The following is a 23680-nucleotide window of genomic DNA, read 5'->3' as shown; positions in this document are numbered from 1 at the left end:
AGAAGGCCAAGGGCTTTGGTTTTCTGCCGTTTGCCTGAGTGCAAAGGTTTAGAAGAGGTTTAAGTACTTTTAAAAGGCTCTGTTTCTTTTGTTGTATTTTCAATAACAGAGAAATGGCATTTTTTTTTTTTACTACTCATAACACTTTATTTTTACTTTGTACAAAATACAAAAATGCAAATCCAGAGAGTACAGACCAGTAGTGACAGGCACACTGCACAAGAGCAAACCTTGTCTAGCAAGACGTTAGTTTTTTAAACTTTATTTTAGTGAATACATGCATTATATAAAACAACAACAACAACAACAACACAAAGAGGCTAGAGATTTCACTATTTCTACCCCCAAAATAATGCTTACTATCAAGACTTTGGATGGGACCAAAACAAAAGAATTAAAAAGGCCGATAATATATATATTTTTTCATAAAAAAGTAAAAGCCACCATAAAATGTGTTGTGGGTTTTTTCCCCCCATCACACTGATTACATTTCTTCTGAAATGCCACACGTGTAAACAAAACAAAACTCCTGAACTGGACAGTAAATACTCGGGAGGGTTAGCCTAGGTACCTGCTCAGTAGTTTAAAGCGTTTTTTAGACATTTTGAAGCCTTTCTATTCATTTGTCAGTACAGTGTTCCAGCCATCCTGCCCCTTTTTCCCTTTGATATATATCCCGGGACAAAAATGCTTGCATCATTGAGTCTCTGTTCCTAAGAACTAGTTTTGAAAAAGGAAGAAATGTACAAAAATATTTAACAGAACTATGAAAGATGTAGGAAAGGAGTTTTCTTCGTCACAAAGTAGTCTTTGCTTTTGCATGGTTTCTTCTGTATACTCTTCACGGTTGGTTTATCTGCCCCATGAATAAGACAGCACCTATAGAATTAAGAGGAAACAGAGCATGACTCTATAAAAATCATTTCATAAAATAAGATAGAAGGCATGTAAAATAAGGGATAGTCCCTAGAGCTGTCCAACACAACTTTCTGCAGTGATGGAAATGGTCTATAGTTTCATTGTCCAATATGTCCAATATGGTAGTCACAGTGGCTATTGAGCCCTAGAAATATGGCTTAGCTAAGAAACTGAATTTTAATCTGTTTCATTTTTTTTTTTTTTAAATGTTTATACATTTTTGAGAGAGACAGAGACAGAGCATGAGCAGGGGAGGGGCAGACAGAGAGGAAGACACAGGATCCAAAGCAGGCTCCAGGCTCTGAGTTGTCAGCACAGAGCCGGATGCAGGGCTCGAACCCATGAACAGGAGATCATGACCTAAGCCGAAGTCAGACGCCCAACCAACTGAGCCACCCAGATGCCCCTAAAAGATAATTCATTTTAATTAATTAAAAGTTAAATAGCCACGTGTGGCTAGAGGCTCCCATATTGGACTTTGGTTCAGGAGAACACTAATTATGACATTAAAGATGCAGTGAGACAAAAGGATAAGGAACTTCTTGTGTTACTGATTAAAAAAGGGGTAAATGCTGAAATGTACTTGTTTCTACTCTGAACGAACATGAAGCCCTCTCCACAAAGATAATCTTCTCCTTTTTTTTTTAAAGCTTGAGAGACAGAGAGAGAGAGAGAGAGAGAGAGAGGAGAAAGGGAGAAAGCACAAGCTGGGGAAGGGCAGAGAGAGAGGGAAAGAGAGAATCCCAAGTAAGCTCCACACAGAGCCTATGCAGAGACCAATGTGGGGCTTGAACTCAGAAACTGTGAGATCATGCCCTGAGTCGAAATTGAGTCAGACGCTTAACCCGCTGAGCCACCCAGGTGCCCCCTTTACTTAATCCTCATAATTGTACTAAGAGGTAAGCACTATTGTTACCCACAGTTTCAAGACAAAAGCTAAAGCACAGAGCCAACTCTGAGCCTGTGACTTACAAAGCCAAGATTTATCGAATTAACAATCCTCAGGCCGGAACAACAGAGAGGGCTCACAGAGGTTGACGACGTGTGGTTTCTTATAAAATTGAACTACTACATTTATCAGAATATGGACCAAAAAATCAAAAGACATCAGAAACCCCCAAAAGGGCTGCAGAGCTCTATGTTAAAAACAAACCAACCAACAAATCTAAAATCAGCCTTCACAAGATTCCATCACACTCTGTAAACACGGCCTGGATTTTCTTATCTCTTTAAGGTGGGCGGTTCTATTCTTCAGTGTTTGCATAACACAAGGGAGTGGAATTAGAGCAGCAAGGTTGGATTTCACTAGGATTCTGGGGACCTTTCTGAATGTTAACAGCCAGTGAGCAACAGAAAGGAAGAATCACTTACCTGTGGGATTATGTCGGATGAAAAATAGAAAGGGTCTGTCTACTATAAACCAGGGAGGTGACGACCTTGCAATTAGAATCGCAGCTACGGGAAGAGAGAGAAAATGTGTTACACCCAGCGTGAGGCCAGCAGGGCAGCAGACTGGCTGGATCTTCATGCTGGAGTTCGGGGACACAATTCCGGTTCCTTGGGCTGGCCAGGTTAGAACAGGCCCAATGGTCACCATTTACAGAACACCTACCGTGGCCCAGGCCCTTTCCACTTGGGTGTCTCATTCAGTCTACACAAGTACCATCGTCCTTAACAAATGTACTTACTCCGTAGGCTTTTTACGAGGATTAAGTGGCATAAAAACTATTATAAGCTCTTAGAACAGTGTCTGCCACTGAACGACACCTAATGCATATTCACTGTTATTATTAGCTGTTTTGTATTCATACCATCTGCCTTGCTGATGAAGGCCACTGGTCCTCTTAGCTCAGCCAAATCCCTTCTGTACACCCAGGCCCAGCTTAGCGTTCAACGGTTTTGTCTGTGACTTTTCCTTCGGTAGTTCTCCTTTGCGTGGTAACGGAGACCACTCACTCATCTGGGACCTGCGACCTCGTGTTGCTGTTCAACCCGTTGGGTGTAGACGCTCGACTTAGACAGGAAACCATTTTAGGCCCAGAGTCCCAGTCATGCTTACTCTGCCAAACTTACCTGTGGCGGCTTCAGTTTTTTTGTTTTTTAATGTTTACTTATTTATTTTCAGAGAGAGAGCGAGTGCAGTGTGATGAGGGGAGGGACAGAGCAGGGGAGAGAGAGAATCCCGAGCAGGCTCCACACTGTCGGCGCAGAGCCTGATGCAGGGCTTGATCTCACGAACCGAACTGAAATCTAGAGTTGGACGCTTAACTGACTGAGCCACCCAGGTGCCCCGTGCCTGGGTTTAATAAGTTTGTCTCAAGGCCTCGAAGGAGGGCAGGTGCCGGGCATCACGGCACTGCTTTTTCCACGATGGCCCGGTTCCCTTCCTCAAACCCCACAAAGCTCTAATGGCTTGGGCTTAATGTCACAAAGGAAACATCTCCACTTATGTTGGGGAAAATCCCCCAACCCAGGGTGACTGAAAAGCAGTCAACGGTTAGCAGGTTAGCAGGTCTTCTGGACTGAACCGTATCCCCTCGAAATCCGTATGTTGACCCTAACTCCCAAGGTATCGAAATCTCAATGAGGTCATGAAGGCAGGGCCCAAATCCAATGGCGCTGGTGTCCTCATAAGAAGACAGGGAGCCAGGAGGGATGTGCGTGTAAGACAAAAGGCCACGTGAGGACACAGGCAGAAAGCAGCCCTTGACCTTGGGCTTCCGACCTCCAGAACTGTCAGACATAAACTTCTGCTGCTTAAGCCCCCCCCAGTCTGTGGCCCCTTGCTATAGCAGCCCTGCTGACCGACCCAGCAGGGCTGGCCTCCTGGGCGTGTGACTGGGCAGTCACACTCACGAGAACCCCACACTCGGGTCAGGGCTCTGCTGCCCCTGTCTTGAAATTCTTAGCAAGTTTTCAGTAAGGGCTCCATATTCACATTTTGCACGGGGCCGTGCAAATTAACGTAGCCAGTCCTGATAGTTACACTAATTGGCAAAACTGGCCAATAACGGGCAGCATTCGGTTCTCACTTATCATCACCTAGAAGAGACAAAAGGCATCTTGAGAATTCTAAGTGCTGTTATTCTAGGTCTTTGTTTTTAATGCTATTTTAAAGGATTACAAATTAAGTGTTTATTCCAGAGAGGCCATAAAGTGTCTATTCGGAGCATAAACGGTACCTTTTAACGACCAGAAACATGTGACCCAGTTACAAGCCTACGAGGAGATTCACTTTATGAGTTTGCAGAGTTTGGCCAGATCTGTTTACCCCATCTCAGATGGATAATGAGGGGGTACAGAGACCAACCTAAGATCGCTCTATTTTCTCCTTCATCATATAAACCATGAGGAGAAAGCAGATGTGGATGTTCTAATTATCAGAGGAGGCTGCACAGCCGTCCTGGGAATTCAACAGCTGCTTGATAATTCTTCACTTCGTCCTAGATCCACCTGGCTGCCTATTTCCCATGGCGAGTGGCTATTATTTTATGTGTCAATATGATGATTGGGTTTTCCTGCCAAGAAGAAGCCAGCATCTGCTTTAACCTTCCCATGGGCAGGGGTCGGCAAACCACTGTCCCCGGGCCAGGTCTGAGGAGTCGGATCCTGCCTTTGTAAATACATAAAGCTTTACTGGAACACAGCCGAGCCCATGGGCTTGTATCCTCTGTCCTGCCTTCACACCACAATGGCAGCGCTGAGAAGTTGTGGCGGAGACAGGACCGCCCACGAGGCAGAAAACACACACTACCTAGCTCTTTACCGAAAAAGCTTGTGGACTCTTGTCCCGGAGGAACTGCTCGCACCGAAGTGCTTTCCTTTATGAAACAGACTCTGAGCTTTGAGGGTGCAGGTCCTTAACCTGCCTAAATTCACCACTGTCACCTGGGGGGCAACCCACAGTGCCCGGATGAAAACAGGGTTTGCTCCGTATCTGCTATGTTGATGGGCGGACCACAGCACGCTCCCTCCCCCTGCACCCTAGCCGGTCCTGGCTCACGACCCAGTTCTTACTTGTTGCTGCTGAAGCTTTCGTTCCGTCTTCACTGACTTCAATTTTTGCTTTTTGCAAGATTTGAGAGACGTGAAGGTTTTCTGACCCTGTTTCCGGAAAATGAAACAAAAACAGCATTTATTTGACCTGCGGGCCATCGGTTTGGCTGCGGGAGCGACTTCAAATCCATGGCAAATTCCAGTTCTTAAAAGGTGTCAGGAGAAGTGACCTCTTCCGGTCTGGTGACTGGAGGTTGTGGGAGGACTATCGACCTGCAGTGAGTTTCAATCTCTGCCAATCGAACTGTGGTTTCACTTCAGAGGAGGGACTCCCCTTCCCTGGATGTGTTAGTGCCTCTGTCAATTCAACTCTGATCGCTAAGGATTGTGTAAAAAATAAATAAATAAAAAGAGCAGAGCTTTAAAAAAGGAAGTCCAGTTTTCCAGAAGAAACAAGGCAACAATATTATTTTTCAGTACAGAATGTCAGATCCAGGGAAGATTGCAGAGGGGATTTACAGATGGGGAAACTGAGGCCCAGAGTGTTAAGAAATCTGTCCTCAAGTCTTACGGCTGGTTACTGGCAGAGTAAGTGCTCGCTCTTCACCACAAAAGCCACTCATCTCATGGCCATATCAGTGAGAAGAGTGTGGAGGGTAAGAAGGGTTTGGAACCAGACTCAGAACTGCAACTGTGCCTCTAGAACCTTCTAGTGAATTAACTTTCCTTCTCAGCAGATTCTTATCGCTCCAGCGATACCCACTGGCCGTAGCATTCGAGGAGAACATGAACGGAAGTTAATGCTAGCCTTGGTGGGACATGGGTCTGGATGCAAAGGGGAAAAGTGCTTTCTGTGTCCCCTGGTTTTCACCTGCACGGATGCTGGGCTCTAATACGGCCGATGGGGAATGAGAGGGGGACATCTGCAGGGCGCATGTCACCTGCGAGTTAAACATCACACCTCAGGGGAACTTCAGGCACCTGGTCCTCCTTCGAGCACCCGCGAACTCCCATGGCCACTACGTGGTATGTAGACCACAGAAGAGAACCCCGAAGGGGAAAACAATGAAACAAGGCTAACTTCACTGGGCTGAGGAATCCTGTGAAAATGATTCTGATTCAGGAGGTCTGGGTGAGACCCAAGAGTGTGCCCTTGAAACGAGCTCCCAGGTGATGCTCATGCTGCTGGACCCGGGGCCAGAGTCCGGATGCCCGAGGACGAAAGAGCGTCACAATATCCCTGTGGCTGCAAGTTCGCCAGGGACACAGTGTGGATGGAGCCCTAGGACGGGTACACAGGTGCTTGCCTGCAGGCCATCGAGATTGGTAATGAGCTTGTCGAGGGGGAAAACAGGAAAGGAGTACAAATAATGTTTAAGCCGTGACTTTTCTCTGGAAGGAGGCTGCTGTGCTCCAAATTAAAAAGACCAAGAACCGACTACTGAATATCACTCTGGGAAAAGGTGCATATATTGGCAAACGAGGTGATACGACACCAGCTGTGTCCTAGATGCTCTGGCAAAGAAAGCTTCTCATCAGACCCTTTGAATTCACATGATCCCGGATTAATGGGCATTAACACACCTGGATATGGTGCATGCCTGTTATTGTTTGATGGAAGCAAGTATCTGAGAGTTCAAAAACCTTGATTTTTGCAAACACCGGGGAATCGTTTGCATTTGGAAGAGAAAGACTACTATCTAAGAGCTACATTTTTAAGTAATGAAGACAATACACGAAGTGCTTGTTTAACGGTGTCGACTCACTCGGGCTTCACCTGAAATGTGCACGTGAAACGTGGGGACAGGTGATTTACGCTGATCTGAATGACGGAGGATGAGCAGCATCATTTGGTGACGAATCAGACTAAATCTGGGAGGGTTTCAGGGCAACACACTCCTAACTTTGACCTTTTCTTTCTGAACGAATCAGAGACCCAGTCTGTAACAGTCTTCAAGTTTCAGAATGGGGTTTAAGTTGAACATACTTGTTATTTTCGAAAAATTTGCTTTTGATGGATCAAACATCTCAGTGATGCCGAGCACTTTCAGTGGCTCCTTCAGATCTGTTTGTGCTACCGCCGTGAACCTAGCAGGAAAGGAGAAAATAGGGGGAAATCATTATACCGTAAATGACATAAGAGGGTGGAACCCGTGCCGGTGGGGAGATGTTGACAAAGCGATTCCTTTGTAAGTATGCTCTGAACACCAGTCTAAACTGTGTCTGAAGTTGTACTTCCAAGATTTAAGTTAGAGGACAAGTCATCTCTCGAGCACTTTGCTAGCAAAATGAGGACACCGTGACAGGAAAGGGGGTGGTCACCCCCTCGTGTGTGATGGGCTTCCCCATTCCAGTACCTAGGCAGATCCGCTGAAGCACCCTCCCTTATGCTGATGGGGGGGGTATCTGGAATACCCCCCGAATATCTCCACTTTTCCCCCATTGCCAACCGAAGAGCCATCATCATGGCTGCTGTAAGAACCACCGTCCTTAGCGGGATTGGTCAAAAGAGAGGAGACACATTCCTGCTCACTCTTGTTGAGATTATGAAAGCATCTTACCGTTAAGACTGGAACAAACATTAGGAATAGGTGAGAACGTATGCTACGGGTGTTGGGGCGTAACTTTGGGTTTCTTGGATACTTGCGATCTATCTGGCCTTCCAGCCGTACATATGTAAATGTCAGTTAGTAAACCTATCGTCAGAGAATGTTTTACCAGGTTTTATCCCATCTGGGGGAAGAGCAAAGGGTAGGTGGGCAGATGGACTCTAATGATAATTTACCACTATCGTTGTGCTTTACCTATTACGTCATTCTGTAATGTACACTTACCATCTTATTCATTTACATCAAGCACTGCCGACATGAAGGCTCATTTCACACACGTACACACACACACACACACACACACACTCCTGGGAGGATTGCTAATAGTTATCATGAATGGGCTTCTCTGATTACTTAACTCAGTGACTAGAGAAGTAAAAGCTTTTAGAACTGGAAGGTAGCTTTACCACCCCGAGACGTGGGTGCTTAAAAGCCCTGGATACTGGTGGCACAATCACCAGTCAGGGGACGTTTGCTGCCTCTTTCATGGGTCTGGGTAAAGCATTCTCGGAGCTGACAGAAATTCAGGATTTGGGCAGAATTTAGGATGACTTTTCCCTTGGTTTCAAGTCATAACAGTTCAAATTCCACCAATATTACACTTTCAGTAAAAAAAAAAAACTACCATAGATACTAATATAAGAATTCTGCCTGAATGGTTTCAAAATATTCCCTTACCACCTAGCTTTCGGACCTTGGCCTTCAGAAGCTTCCAGCTAAAACTTAAGAAGACTAACATGAAACTCCTCATCAAAACGCTACGAACCTTTACCGTGCCGTTATACATGTATTTTTCAGTCTTGGGGACAAAACTAAATATGTTAAAAGCTCTCAAAATGGCATAAGGAGCTTGAGGTCAGAGGTCAGGCTGCCTTCTTTTCTTCCCCACTGTCATTATCCTGCCGTATGAGAGGCACAGGGATTGGAAAAAAAAAAAAAAAAAGAAGAAGAAAGAAAAGCAAAAAGCTTCTCCAAAAGCAGACCCTTGTATTCTCTCCAGGCAATTTCTGCAAAATAAATCAGGCCTCACGACGCGCCATGTCTTAACCCCACGTTGTCTGGCACCTGACGCGACCGCCACCAGGGACCGAGCGCTCTTACTTGGGCAAGATGACTTGTACCCTCTTGGGCACCATCGTGCTCATCCAGCTGTCTATGGTCTTGGTGCTGATGTGAGGGATGATGGCCGTCAGCGGGGTGGAGCTCTCCGTGGGCAGCGCGATCAGCATGCTGATGCTTTCCCCGTGGTAGGGCAGTTCGATGAAGTTGTACCATAAATCGTTGGGGGTGCTTGTAGACCCTAAAGAAATCAGAGGCAGGTTCAGTGCATCCCCTGATGGCTTCTGAGAGGGGCAGGAGCGAGTGCTGATCACGTGGGTGGCCTCAGAGGGCAGAGAGCGGTTCCGTTTGGAAACTTCTCTTTTCCAAATATAGTTTCCTTAGAAAGACAAAGATAAGGACCGTTATTTCTTCTTTCCCCTGGTAAATAATTCCCTTTCTTCAGTTGAGATCTGTCTTAACAGAATGCCTTGGGGCGTCACCAAAAATTCTGTTGAGTGGAATTTAACTGGATCATGAGGCGCTTAGAATACAGTACTTTGCAAGAAGCTGACCCCTATCATGTGAATAAGAGAATGAATTTGGGCTGCCTGAGAACAGTTCTTTTGGCTGAGCCTACGGGAGCATGTGAAGAGGAAGGAGAAAGGGATGAACGGCTCCATTGTGTAGGAGCCACACCAACCACCCCACCCCAACCCAACCCACGCCAACCCCCAACCACCCCAACACATTTACAATCTACAGCATGCCCCGAGGTAGGGCACACAGTCCCGTTTTACACCCGGCGGGCTGCACTTACAGACATTAAGTAACTTGCCAAGGGACACGTGGGCTAAGTAAGCAGTGGAGCCCCAGGACTCAGGCTCAGTATGTCTCATGCCAACAATGACCTTTGTAGTTCACTAACGCGACTCCCTATTCACTCTTCACCCATTCTGGTCATTGTCCTTATGGCTTTTCGATACCTTATGGTATTTGTACTCACAAATAAAAGCCCGAGAACAATTTAGACCAGCGCTTCTCAAAATGTTGGTCTACAGAGCACCCATCCTGCAGGACGCTCAGTAGATGGATTCCACACGCCACTGAATCGATTCTTCCTACGGATTCATAATAGACCCCAGTACCGTAAAGGCTCCGAGTCATTCTGAAGGAAAGAAAGCTGTTTGGCTTTCCGCAGGTTTCCCAAGCTAATTTGATCCTAGAACCCTCTCATCTCATGTGAAATATTCAAAATATTCAGCAACTAATCAGCACAACTGTGTGCGGACCAGTTGGAGCTGACGAAAGCACATTCATAGGTCACCCGGGCGGGGTCAGTCGGTTCAGCATCTGATTTCAGCTCAGGTCATGATCTCGTGGTGTGTGAGTTTAAGCCCTGTATCGGGCTCTGTGCTGTCAGCTGAGAGCCTGCTTGGGATTCTCTCTCTCTCTCTCTCTCTCTCTCTGCCCTGTCCTGCTTGCATGCTGTCAAAATAAATAAACTTGAAAAGAAAAAAAAAAGCTTTTAAAAAAGAAAGTGCACCCATGAAGGGTGCCAGCTGGAAGCCCAGCTCGGGGCGTACATGGTCCAGAGAGGCCCCGGCCTCCCCGGGAAAGAATATTCCACACAGCATGCCATAGGATCCCGGGAAAACTTCCCATTAGGCATGTGATGCCAGTTATAAAAATTAACTAGGTGAACGGAAAGCCAGCATTTCTAGATTTCTGGCAGATTTCAGAAATGTTTTACTAAACACTTCAGCCTTTTTAAGAACGCGGTGACCTTGGTGAGGCACTTAACCTCCGTGTGCCTCTCGGTATGGAGAATGGAGATACCACGGATATTAAAAGTGTGTACCTCACAGGGTCGCCGTGACGGTTAAATGAGGAAAAATATGTAAGGTGCTTGACAGGGCGTGGCCTGTGGTGGGTGCCCATTGAACGCTGGCTCTCTCTACCTCCTCCCCCTTCTCTAAATGACCTAGAAGGACAACGTGTTTAAGAAAAAGAGAGGAAGCGAGCTTCTCTCATGATTTTCACTCGTCTTCTCTTTGGGGACGACCTCCGCCAGTCACTGCATGTGAGACAGGGATCTTGGATAAGCCAGTTCTCCACGGGTGGAGGTTGTGGGGGGCGGCGAGAGGCACAGCCAGCTTTCTTTGTCTTCGTTACATAACGAACGCTTCTAGCTATAAAATACGATAAAGAATAGCAAAGTTCTTAGAACACGTGACATGACAGGATGACATTTGAGTTTCTCCCTCTGGAAGAAAGCTGGGGGCAACTCGTGGAGCGCTCGGTACACCCGGTCCCCGTCCCGCTCCATTTGCCCGCGGGCCGTTCGGCAACCTTGTGCGGCCTGGCCGGCTGGGACAGGCGGGGACTGTCACTCAAGCCCGGTTCTGTCTCGGGGCTGCCTGAGAATCAAAGAGGGGATTTTTTTCACTTTCCTTTTACACCTTGTGTAATAAGATGGTCTGGGCAGAAACCAGAAAATCAACGGGAGAGTCAGGACAAACATCACTTCCTAATGAGCCTTTTAATCTTCAAAGACAAGAGGAGGCCCCTACCTGGCAAAGCTGTTTGAGAAATTCTACGACTTAGGAAGCGGTTAGGAAATGGTTGCTCCAGGGCATGAAATAAGGACCTGGAGGCAGCCGTTAACCACTTCTAGACATGTTTACTGTTCTGATGGGAGGCAGCGGGGTCATGAATAATGAAAAGTGACGAGCCTGGGTGTTTTTGAGTCGGGAGACAGCTTCCACCTTCAGCAGTGAATCCGGTCTCCACCGAACACGTCATTAACTGATCAGTAATACGAATAACCACTAACCACTTTGTACCCAGTCGCGCACATCTTGCCTGATGACTCATTTCTCCCTGGCCCCACTTCTGCTTCTGATCACAGGCGCTGATGGCACAGCGTTGGCTCGGATGCCCCTGGCCATACCTCTTCCGTTCTTCTTTGCTCCATGGCTTGAGGAGACAGGGGACAAAAATAACATCTTGCCTTCCACCTGATCAGTAAAAGACAGCTTTCGCAGCATCGGCCCACAGAGGACAAAGGCTGAGGTTAAGCACACGAGACCTGGAGTTCTAGGACCTGGGTTCAGATCCTGACTCTGAGACACTAGCTCTGGGACTTGGGCAAGTTGCTTAACTCCAAGTCTTAGTGTCTTTATCTGTAAAATGGGATAACAGTGCCTGGCTTACAGAGTTGCTGGGAAAATTAGACGAGACAATACGCACAGCACAGTGCTCAGCACAGAGGCTTGCAGGTTGTAAAAACTTGCATCTACTGATGGAAGCAGCTTCGCAAAGTACTTCTAGAGCGTTCGGTCACCGTTCAAACAGTCGAAACACAGCACTCACTGGTCCACCAAGAGACATCACACCTGCTGCAGAGGACACAGCTCCAGGGCAGAGTGAATCAAACAAGGAAGGGGTATTTGGGAGCCTTGCGTCACAGCAGGGAGCCTGTCATTGTCCCAGATACCTTTCCATTAAAATGCCCCGCCCAGGCTCTCCATTCCTTAACATCTGGGAAGTCCACTGAGCGTTCTTTAATGGGGATGATACCAGAGTACATAAAAATGTGAATGGAGCAGTTTCATTCCTTCTAAACAGGAGGAAATAGATGAAAAGGGAAGGCAAGTCTTTTCTCTTGGATGAGTAGGGATCAACAAATCCTTTAATGAGAGGTAACAGGCAAAGGACCAAGTATTAGAAACATGGAGAAGATTTAGAACATCCAGTCAGCGGTACTTTAGGGATGATCTAGATTTTCTGGAAAGGTCCCTAAAGTACTCTGATCCCTTCTTTAAATCCTACAAAAGGAGGAAGTAACTAGGCTCACTAAAACGTTAAGAACTCTTCTCGGCCTCTAAATTCAGAGGGAATATTTTAAATATTGAATATCAGGAAAACTTTATACATGAAAACCCATCCAGTTATCTTCCACTACAAGTAGCTTTATGGATTCCTGAGCTCTTGAGGAACTGTTTCAGCTACATTTCAGTCGAAACTGAAATGTACATTTGGAAACAAAAAAAACACACCCACTGCACATAGTGGTCCATATTCTAGCTGAAATGCAAAGGGGGTTTGGGGAGAGCTGACGGGGAAGAAGGTGTGGTTTAAGCAAGTTAGGTGAGTACAGGTGCCATTTGTTGAGCTAAAGAAGATGGCAGGAGAACCAGATGGGTGAGGGCAATAATAGAATTCATCTATGGAACTAAAACTTAATAGACAACCACGTAGAGAGGTAATGTGGATAGGCAGGTATGAGTAGAAGCTGGAAATATACTGTGTACATATATATCTCTCCACACATATATACATATATATTTGGAAGTTTTTGTGGTCTTTTTTTTTTTCCAAAATAAAGTCTTTAATGTCTAAATTCATAATCGTAAAATCAAAAATTTTTAAGAACTTTTGACTCAGCAATTCCTATCCGAGGAAATTACCTTTATAAATTCTGACTCAGTTCTAAAGATTTAAGTACAAGAATGCTCACTGAGGGGTTTATTACAGGAAAAAAAGTAAATGGCGACCCATAGGATATTATAATGAATTTATGCCATGGAATATTCTGCAGCTGATAAAAGGATCAAGTAAATCCACATGAATTCACATAGTTTTCCATGATTTACTGTCTAATGTGTGAAGCATATTACAGTGTAATCCTCCATATGCAAAAAAGTTTCATAGACATATTTTGCATATGCATAGAAAAGGTCTCAAATAATACACCTACCACTTAATAGGGTTTTTTATGCTGGCAAATGGGATTATAGGAGCACATTTACTTTCTGCCTCATTATGTTTTATTTGTAGGTTTTGCAATGAGCACGAAATATACTTCCTTTAAAAAAAGACTGCAAGGCCTTTTTTTTTTTTTTTTGACTTTTAAATTAGAAGAATTTCTATCCTCAAATTGCTTACACTTTATGGGATACAGTCAGAAGGGTTTCCCCCTCCTAGTTTCCACCCTGTCTCCGTAATGCTACTAAATGAATCTTCTCAGAGATCTTGATGGCATCTTGCCGGGGGCAGGTCAGCAAGACAGAGGGTTGGAATGGCAACGCTTCCACAAGGTGACCGAGGCGGCTTGGTGAGGCCCAGCACACGTGTGACAGGTGGCTGCAGAGGTCGCGTGAGTGGGCAGGGAGGCCTCTGAGCTCACTGGTGGCCTGTCTCAGCCGCAACCGCCACATTGTGAGCGCTGGCCGGTCGTGCTGGCCAGGCCGACGACAGGCAGAAAGTGGGTGACCAACTAAGCGGTCTGCGGTCGTGAAAACAAACACCAGCTGTGCTTTCTTCAGATGCCACAAGACACAAGACAAATCTGCCCTGCCGGACTGCAAAAAGCCACCGTGCTGGCCAAGGAGGGAAACCAGGGCAACACAGGGCCATCCTTGTGCCGTGGCAGGGCCCAGGACAGGAGCCAGGTTCCAATCCCAGGTTCCTCCACAGCAGCCCCATCTTTGGCACGGGGAGCCGGGCAAGAAGGATGGCAGCCATTTTCCAGGGTTTGGTGTGAGGGAACGAGAACCGTGGAGAGAAGGCTGACTTCCACCTTCTGTCCTGAATTCAGGGCAGGTCAGTAAGGGTCCGACAGGAAGGAGGCAGGGCACCAGGCTGGGTCACAGGAGCACTTCTAAAGCACGGGCAGAGTGCAGCGAAACCGCTAAGCACAGTCCCTTACGCTACAAACAGTGGGGCACCATCACCAGCCATAGGCTGGCAGGGGCGAGGGAAGCATGGTGACCCAGGGAGAAAGCCCCCCTGAGCACACCTGCTGACAGGAGCCGAGACCTTTCCTGAAGGGATGCAGGAGCCCCGGGGACCGCAGGGAGGGCCGGGAAGTCAAGGCCCCAAGTCGCCTCACCTGCGAGCTCCCCCCACAGCCAACTGGATGGGAGGCAAGGGAGCCCACACGTGCAGCCTCCTGGGGGGGGGGGGGGCGGGGCTCGGGACAGCAGGGAAGAGGGTGAAGAAAGGGCATGAATCTGGAAGGTGGAGGGAAGACAGCCAGCTCCCCTTGGTTCGACAGCGTTCCAGTCGTTGACAGGAAAAGTACATTTACGCACTGCTTTCCGTAATGTGCACACGTGTGCTCTGAGACAAATCGGTTCTTAATGGAAAAGCTACTCGCATATGCAACTCCCTCTCTAGGAACCTATTATATACTCAGGAAAACACGTTACACTCCCGCAAACACACACACAGTAGCGTTTCATAGGAATGTCTATAGGATCCTTGCGTTTTAACCTTTAAGTACTGACATTTATTTTCCAGCAACAGAGATATACAGTAATTGAGGCCCTTCACTTTTTTTTTTTTTTTAATTTGAGAGAGAGCAAGCGGGGTAGAGGCAGAAAGAGAGAGAGAGAGAGAGAGAGAGAGAATCCCAAGCAGACTCCACACCGTCAACGCAGAGCCCAACGTGGGGCTCAATCTCACAAATCGCAAGATCATGAACTGAGCAGAAACCAAGAGTTGGACGTTTAACCGACTGAGCCACCCAGGCCCCCCCCCCCTTTTTTTTTTTTTTATTAGAACAGAGAATGTGTATAAAGATTGACCTAAAAGAAAACGGCTTTGCTTCAGAGAAGAGTTGGTAGCCATGTTAGTGTTCCGACGAAGTCTTCCTGGCAACACAAGCCGGGAGCAGGGAGGGCTGGGGGCCGACGGGAAGGAGGGAATGACTTTTGGGCCGAAAGAGCCTTTTATTATTCTCAGTTGCTGAGCACGTTATCTTTCTGCAGGGCTTTCAAATACATATTATCTTTAAGAAAAAAAAAACACATCTGAGTGAATGCCAAAATTTTACCTAGAAGCTGGATGATAAGAAGGAAAGTGACTTTATTTATTGCCTTCTTCACCTAAGTCATTCCTTAATTTAGAGAATTACGCAGCTGGCACAATACTGAACGGTGCCTGACGCGAGCGTATGCAAAGGCGATACCTGGGGCCCGCATGTTCAGGTACGGATCGGAGGCATAAAGGCTAAGTTGCAGAGGAAAAAGATGAATTTAAATTGGCTCACAAATGCTTCAATGAAACCAGGCCTAGAAAACAATCACCAGGCTTCATTTATCAGTGCTGCGGCAATGACAGCAGGGCTCGGTCATTGTTTTCCTGACTGTAAAATTGATCCAGGCTTGGGCGCCTGGGTGGCTCAGTCGGTGGAGCCTCTGACTTCGGCTCAGGTCAGGATCTCGCCGCTTGCGGGTTCGAGCCCCGCACCGGGCTCTGTGCTGACAGCTCGGAGGCTGGAGCCTGCTTCGGATTCTGTGTCTCCCTCTCTCTCTCTTCCCCTCCCCCACTCGCGTGCTCTCTCTCTCTCTCTCTCTCTCTCCAAAATAAACAAACATTAAAAAAAAAATTAAAACTGATACAGGCTTGTTTTAAAAAGTTTCAAATTCGGGGCGCCTGGGTGGCGCAGTCGGTTAAGCGTCCGACTTCAGCCAGGTCACGATCTCGTGGTCCGTGAGTTCGAGCCCCGCGTCGGGCTCTGGCCTGATGGCTCAGAGCCTGGAGCCTGTTTCCGATTCTGTGTCTCCCTCTCTCTCTGCCCCTCCCCTGTTCATGCTCTGTCTCTCTCTGTCACAAAAATAAATAAACGTTGAAAAAAAAAATTAAAAAAAAAAATAAATAAAAAGTTTCAAATTCAAATAAAGAAAAATAATCACTTGAAACGCTACCACTGTTGACATTTTATTGAACACCCTGCAAGACACGTCTCTACAGACGGATGGATATATAGAAAGCATTTTACGTAAATGTGATGAATCAACATCTGTTGTACGAGAACTTGTTTTCTGAAATCAGCAACATATTGTATCATCTTTCCACTTCTGTAAAGCTGTTTATCATGTACGTTCCACTATATGTACATATCTGGCTTTTATTTATTTGCTGAGGTGAGATTATCTTCAGAGTAGAAGTTCCTCAATGCAACATGGTCTTCTAGGAAGTCCCCCGCCCCACATCTCTTTCCGCCCACAGTGACCAGGGCACCTATGGCTTCCCCCCCCCACCATGAGAGCCACCACTGGGCTTTGTCAATCTTTGCAATTTTTGCTAATTGGGTAAATGAAAAAGAAATCTAATTTTTACTTGTATTTCTAATTTGGTAACGTAAGATGGTGATGACTTCGTAACGTTTTCATGTGCTATATGCCTCTTCCCATCTCGTATTTTGTGACCTGTCCTCTGAACGTTCAACCTAAGAGCCTGTATATTATATATTAATACATAACCCTTGTAAAGAATACAAAACCTTACCAGGAACTTTAAAAACATCCTGCCCTCCTCTCTCCCACCCTTTTGGAAAAATAAAAGTCAGATTTGCTCTTGGACTAAGTGAAAGCACTCTCAGGGCCTTGCCAAGCATACACTTACCGCATCGGAACACAGAGAGCTGGGCCAGCATGGGCACTTGGTAGGACTTCCCATCAGCTGTCACAAACGTGCGTTTCTTTGTGTTCTCAGGTTGGAACCTCGATTTCCACAAACCCTTAAAATACACGGCATTGACCAGGACCAGTCTGGTGAGCGCACCATCGATGAGATTTGGGGAGAGCAGATTGTCGATCATACCTGAGAAGTCACGGAACAAGCAAGGGAAAAATTCAGGATTGGCAGTCTATTTGAGGGCAAAAGCCAGTGTGGGATCATGGACAGTGAAAAATCAAAGGAATTTTTAAAACACTTTAAAAAGGAACTATTTACAACACCCTTTTTGTACCTTCTCACGTTCTTCTCGCTAAAAATGAAAGCCGAACAGTTAAGGCTAAAATCAGAGAATCCATAAAGACTTTCAATATCCTTTATTTGGAGGTTACCAGACTTTTCCTTAAGAAATTCTTTTACAACGAATTCCCCATGAACCCCACGGTTTAGAAAGTTTTACTCGCCTAAATGATTAATTAACGATGAATTTCTCTGTTTGCTAATAACTGGCGTGAATGACTGCCAAGGAGGGTTTTCGATGGGCACAAGATAGGCACAAGGTATGCAGTTGTTGTCTGAACCACCGGGTAGATTTAATGCCGGTCAAAAACCAACCTCTTCGACCTGTGCGATCTGATTGAGGGTAAAGGCTGAATTTCTCCTAAAGTTTAAAAATTTTTTTTTTCAACGTTTATTTATTTTTTGGGACAGAGAGAGACAGAGCATGAACGGGGGAGGGGCAGAGAGAGAGGGAGACACAGAATCGGAAACAGGCTCCAGGCTCTGAGCCACCAGCCCAGAGCCCGACGCGGGGCTCGAACTCACGGACCGCGAGATCGTGACCTGGCTGAAGTCGGACGCTTAACCGACTGCGCCACCCAGGCGCCCCTCTCCTAAAGTTTTAGAAACGATGGGCATTTGGAATCCCTGATGCCACAAGGCCTCACAGCTACTTTAAAGAAGGGCTGGAGGGGCACCTGGGTGGCTCAGTCGGTTAAGCGTCTGACTTCGGCTCAGGTCGTGATCTCACAGTTCATGAGTCCGAACCCCAAGTTGGGCTCTGCGCTGACAGCACTGGAGCCTACTTGGAATTCTCTCCCTCTCTCTCTGCCCCTCCCCTGCTCACACTCTCTTAAAAATGAATAAATTAAAAAAAAGAAAAAAGGGCTGGATCTAAAAATCAGTGTCTACATTTATGAGTTACGGACTGAGCTAGGTGTAATATTGCAGAGAAGCAAGGAAATAGCGTCTGTTCTAGAAGGCCTCCCAGTCTTGAGGGGAAATTCACTCCACAAAATGTAGAAGATCATCCGTCTTGATTGTGTTAGGAGTGGAGGAGCACACAACCGTTCTAGTTTCAGAACATTCTTTGAGGCCACGAGGATCCTTCCTGAGTGCTATCTGTACTTGACGGTTTGGGTTTTCGTTAACGTACCTTTTGCTCCGTCTCTGAAGACCCAGCTGTGTGTTTACGAGGGGTCACTGATACCCAAAGTGATGAAAAATTAGTTCGGAAATTCACTGTAGCTTTTGGCCTTAGCGTATTTAAAAAATACATAGTGCCGTAATGTAAATGCTAGTTGTAATTCTTTAAATGGTGAGAGTAAAAATCAATAGTTTCTGAAGAAGCAAGAAGGTCTAATTCAGCAGAGAGAGCTTTAAGTCTGTCTGTCTGTCTACCTATCTATTTATTTACTGGGGGGAGGGGAGAGAGTGAGGGAGACAGAGGATCCAAAGCAGGCTCTGTGCCAACAGTAGAGAGCCCAATGAGGGGCTCGAACTCACGAACCACGAGATCACGACCTGAGCCAGAGTCGGATGCTTAACCAACGGAGCCACCCGGGTGCCCCGAGAGCTTTAAGTCCTTTTAGATGATGTTCAAGAAGATGCGAATGTGCAATAAACGAATGTTTGGATAAGTCGTGGTAAAGACGCGCACCCAGAGGTTTCCCAGACCCCAGAGGGCTCCGTAAGTTTCATCACGACTCCTTTCTTACACAAGGGGGCACCAATGCTAAGTCAGGACCTGAAGGAAGATACACAGGCCATGAACGGCCATCATTCGACGCAAGGGCGGCCTCCGTCTTGTGGGAAGGAAGTTAGAGCTCTGTGCTTCAGCCACTGCAAGCACCTTAGAGCTCCTGACAGTGAGGGCTGTGTCTTGCCTTTGCTGGGAACATCACCCAGTCCAACCCCTTTGTGCCTTTAGGACACAGCTCCCTCTCTACCTGTAGTAAATGTCCTCTGGCCCTCCTCCCCAACTCCCAGGAGTTTCCATAAAGCTCAACACTCGCTGCTGCCATACCCGAGGTATTTTGTGCCGGCCGAATTTAACGTGTCTCTCTCCCCGAGCTGAACCATCGAGTGCGCCAGAGCAAGGACCCTGTCGTTCACTTTTGAAACATCGAGCCTGGCTCAGAGCACCCGGGTGGCTCAGTCGGTGGACAATCAGACCTTGGCTCAGGTCATGATTTCGCAGTCTGTGGGTTCAGGCCCTGCGTCGGGCTCTGCACTGACGATACAGAGCCTGCTTGGGATTCTCTCGCTCCCTGCCCCTCTCCCACTTGCACGTGCTCTCTCTCACTCTTGAAACAACAAATAAATTTTGTTAAAAGAATCGATCCTAGCTCTGTGTTCGGCGCACGATCAGTGCTCACTATGTGTCTAAAGAAGTCTCCTCAGCCCTTTTTGTGGTCATTATGGTAAATAAAGCCTCTGATTGCCACCTGTAGGACTAAGATACAATACAGGGGCATGAAGAAATATTAAGCAACAATACAAAGGTAAGGAACGCATGGTTAGAAGGAGGCCCACGAGGGGCTTGCCATCGCTAACTGCACACGGTGAACGTGCATCACCCGGCCACCCACCCATGCGCCTACTCGGCCACACAGCCACCCACCTACCCACCCACCCATCCGTCGATGCACCACCCCTCCGTCCACTCCTGGATGCCCACCTGCCATGTGCCAAGTGCTCTTCTAGGTAAGAAAACAAACAAAAATGAGCCCCGCCTTCAAAAAGCTATGGAGAAGACAGAGGTGGATGGAGGCTGGCAGAAATGGCTCGGAAAAGTGTATGCAACAGGAAGAAACACCTCGAAGTGGAAGCGAGGCCATATGAGAGGGGGATCGGATCCGGTCAGTGAGGTTAGGGATGGGTTCCTTGAAGAAGCTGACCAAGTAATAGCTATAGAAACAGCTTATGCTTGTTGAACGTTTGTTAAGTGCGAGGCACTCGGCTAAACGCTTTGTGCGTATTACTTACGTTCCCGCAAAAACCTTAGTGTCGACGTAACTGTTTTAGTAGGTATCACCATCGTATCTCCATTTTACAGATGAGGACTCTGAGGCACAGGGAGGTTAAGTAACTTGCCCAAGGTTGCACAGCTAGTAAGTGGCAGAACTGACATTCAAACTCGGCGCCTTGCTTTTAACTATCATGCCGTGCACGTGACAAGTGTGAAAATGGACAGGCGTTAACAAGGGACAGGCGGGGAGAACAGTATCCCAGGTGGCCGGATGCAGCGGTGGGGGCTGTGACAGGAGAGAGCACGGTGAGCTGGGGGCCGGACGGGAAGGAAGCGTGCATGGCCGGAGCACAGAGCCTGTGAAAGAGAGGCTGGAGAGGTGGGCAGGGCGGCCCTGGCGGGGTCAGCACCCTATCACAGTGGAAAGAACCTTCCCGTCTGGCTCTCCCACTCCGCAGGGGGCAGGAATCGTCACCTCTATGGGACGGACTGGGCAGTCTTCCGCACATGGAATGTTCGATCTCCAGGATTCTGGGTTCTCCCAGGTAGGTAAGTGCCTCTCAGTGAGGCAGATCACCCCAGGGGCCGTTTGGAAATTTGTAGGAGAGTTTTCAGTGGACTGACAGGTGGCCCGAGAGGTTACTTGCCCTGCAATGTTCACAACAGTCCCACACGCTAAAGAAATGTCCTGCTTCCTGTATAGCTTTCAGACGCCCCACTGGATAGTCACACTGGCAAGAAACTGGCTTACCATCATCTGGGCCCAGAACCTCACTCTTCTTCCCCTGTAAACACAAAGTTATCTGTTTCGTGGCACATTTTTAACGTACACCGAATTTTCCGGGTAGGTGACGACGGTGCAAAGCAAAGCGAGTGGACGCTGTTCTTGTTTTGTTCTGAAATTTACTGAGAGTACCGCACCGTTTTAGGAAAGAACTCGCTTCAGAAACACAGGAGGGCAGCTCGCGGTTTTCACATCACCAGCACCCCACGCCTGTCTCTGCCTGTTTTCGTAGCCGTCCGTTCACAATTATTCTAAGAATACGACTGCTTCGCTGTTATGTGCTGGGGTGTACTTGTACCCAAGGGCTCACCTGCTGAACCACATATATAAATGAGTTTTGTTTTTCCTTGTATTACGGTTTGGCATTATATTAATTTTTAGAAGTGTCTGTGTACTTGTGCATAGGTTATACGAGCTACGAATCTTGCGGCAGGATGGTGAAGTGAAGAGTCAAAATCTTTGTTTACCAAGAGGTCGGCCAGGTTGAAAAAGCACTGCTGGGGCTCACCACGTGCCCCCCCCCACCAGAGGCAGTGAGCAACTGAGTCAACATGTGTCCAAGGAGCCTGAACACTGTTAAGCAGCACGCTAAAGTGCCTTCCCATGACCCGTCCAGTTGGTAAAGAAGAAGGCTGGCAGGAGCCACTCACAGGCCACGGTCATCCAGCCACCTGGCTCCGAGTGCCAGCAACTTCCTGCCACTGTTCTTAGGCCTCTGGGCCCAGAAAGAACCACCAGCCCCTTCACATTTGCAGGTGTCCTGATCGTTTTGCGGTTTTAGGAAGGGAGCCCGGATTGCACTGTCCAAGAGCCTACTGAGAAGGAATGCTGTGGATTTATCAAAACCAGTTCTGGTTCCTCCACCCTCGGGGCACTCCCGGTCCATCTCTTTGCGAGTCTGTCCCACGCCCTCGGACATTCACGTATACAAGCCTGGTCATGGGTGGTGGAGGCAGACTGGGGGAGCATTCGTTTTGATGCAGAATGTTCGGCCCCTCCTTCAGAGATTCTGATACAGGAAGTGGGGGGTCCAGTGACCTGCATTCTAAACAAATGCCCTGGGTAATTCTGACGCAGGCACCCTAGGAACCACACGTTGGGAAACAGGACCCAACAGCCAGAGTTTCCTCACGTTCTGTCTTTGGGCCACAATGGGAGTCGTTGGGACTACTGAGACTTTCCCGCTTCCACTCTTGCGACCTTAACTCTCCCTCCTACGAAAAACAGGTTCCCCGATCTAGATTTGCAGCCTTAATTTCCTGTTGATCTGGACCCATCTCTACTCCAGAACATTTCCACCTAGACCTCCAGTTTACAAATTAACAGGTTTAAAACACCCACGTTAGACATTTCCTCAGCTTAATGAGAGGAGAAATGCACGCAAACAAGCAATCATTATACAGCGTGGAAAGTGCTATAATGAAGGGGCTTAGGAAACGCAGACTCGTATGCCAATGGTAAGCAGAGACGAGGCACCGACTTCCTGGAGGCGACGGCAGCGAGAGAGAGAAGGAAGGGAAGCAAGGAGAGAGATCAGTCTCGAACCTCGCAGGGGGAGAGGGGCATTCCAGGCAAAGGGAACAACAGATGCGAAAGTGGGAAGGACTGAGCGACTGAACCTTCAGAACAGGCCAGGGCCTGCGGGCGAGGCCTCTGGAGAGGCGACGCAGGGGGGACAGAGGAGAGTCCGTGGGGCTGGACTCTGCTCTGTTGCCCCTGCCACAGGGAGAAAGACCCCAGAGAGTACCGTGAGTCGTGGCACCAAGAAAGGGGAAGGAAGGTAGACGGAGTCAGGGCACCTCCTAAGAGAGGAAAGACAGACCAGCCGGCTGGGGCCAGGCGTTTCGCGATGGGAGGACCATGGGACAGGCAGACACCAGCTAGAATCTTAGGAGCCCGACGCACGCTTTCACTCACAAAGTATAAAATGGCACCCAGTGGTTCCCAGGGAATTGAGGCCACTCACCCCTGGTTTCGTTTCTAACCCACACGTTGATGGAGTCACAGGCAGAGGCTGGATCGTCAAAGTCCACGTTCTGGACTTCGCACTGAAACACGTCCTTGTTCCTCGTAACGAAAGGCACTTCCATTTTAGAGCCGTTCTTCACAAACACTGCATTGGCCACCGTCACGATGTCTTTATTCTTCTTGGAGACGATGGCCTTGTTGATCTTCTTTAACACTTTACCAACTCCTGGAGGGGAAGTGGGAAGATGTAGCCACGTTTCCACAAGACTTTAGACAAGCTACGTTTTTGTTTAAGATCTCTTTCTTTGTATGGCAACCAACAACAGTACAGACAAGATGAGCCTCAGCAGCAAGAGACTACGCCTTTTGCTTTCTCAGTGGCCGTGTGTTAAGAAAAGGGGAAGGAGGGTAAAATTATTAGCAGTTCTTAAAAATCAGTGGTGCTTCCACCATCAAAACAGCATATTTGAGGCATCTCAACACCTTCCCCACATACACTTGGTCCTCCTGGGAGACTTTTCTGGTGCCAAGTCAATAGGAAGACTGGCAAGTTCTTCTTTATGTAGCTATGGGGGAATAAATCCAAGGAATCTTCCACCATGGGGGAATAAATCCAAGGGATCTTACTAATTCACTCTCTTTTTCTTTCTT

At 47.5% G+C, this 23680-nt stretch overlaps 1 protein-coding gene across 1 annotated transcript in view; it reads right to left on the bottom strand.

Moving 5' to 3' along the window:
• Positions 1–246: 246 nt before the first annotated feature.
• Positions 247–23680, bottom strand: part of SERPINE2 (serpin family E member 2) — a 61409-nt gene continuing 37975 nt past the window's right edge. Inside the window, exons 3-9 of the mRNA XM_040450870.1 lie at positions 23028–23255; positions 16977–17174; positions 8625–8823; positions 6902–7002; positions 4936–5022; positions 2290–2373; positions 247–879 (exon numbers count right to left, since the gene is read on the bottom strand). Coding sequence (XP_040306804.1) covers positions 842–879; positions 2290–2373; positions 4936–5022; positions 6902–7002; positions 8625–8823; positions 16977–17174; positions 23028–23255 — 935 coding nt within the window. The 3' untranslated portion in view covers positions 247–841. The remainder of the gene's footprint in view (positions 880–2289; positions 2374–4935; positions 5023–6901; positions 7003–8624; positions 8824–16976; positions 17175–23027; positions 23256–23680) is intronic.

Source organism: Herpailurus yagouaroundi, unplaced genomic scaffold, assembly GCF_014898765.1.
Source record: "Herpailurus yagouaroundi ecotype Mexico unplaced genomic scaffold, PumYag 202, whole genome shotgun sequence".
Taxonomy (NCBI): Eukaryota; Metazoa; Chordata; class Mammalia; order Carnivora; family Felidae; genus Herpailurus; species Herpailurus yagouaroundi.
The sequence above is the reverse complement of the archived record's forward strand: the minus strand, read 5'-3'. Positions and strand labels throughout refer to the sequence as shown.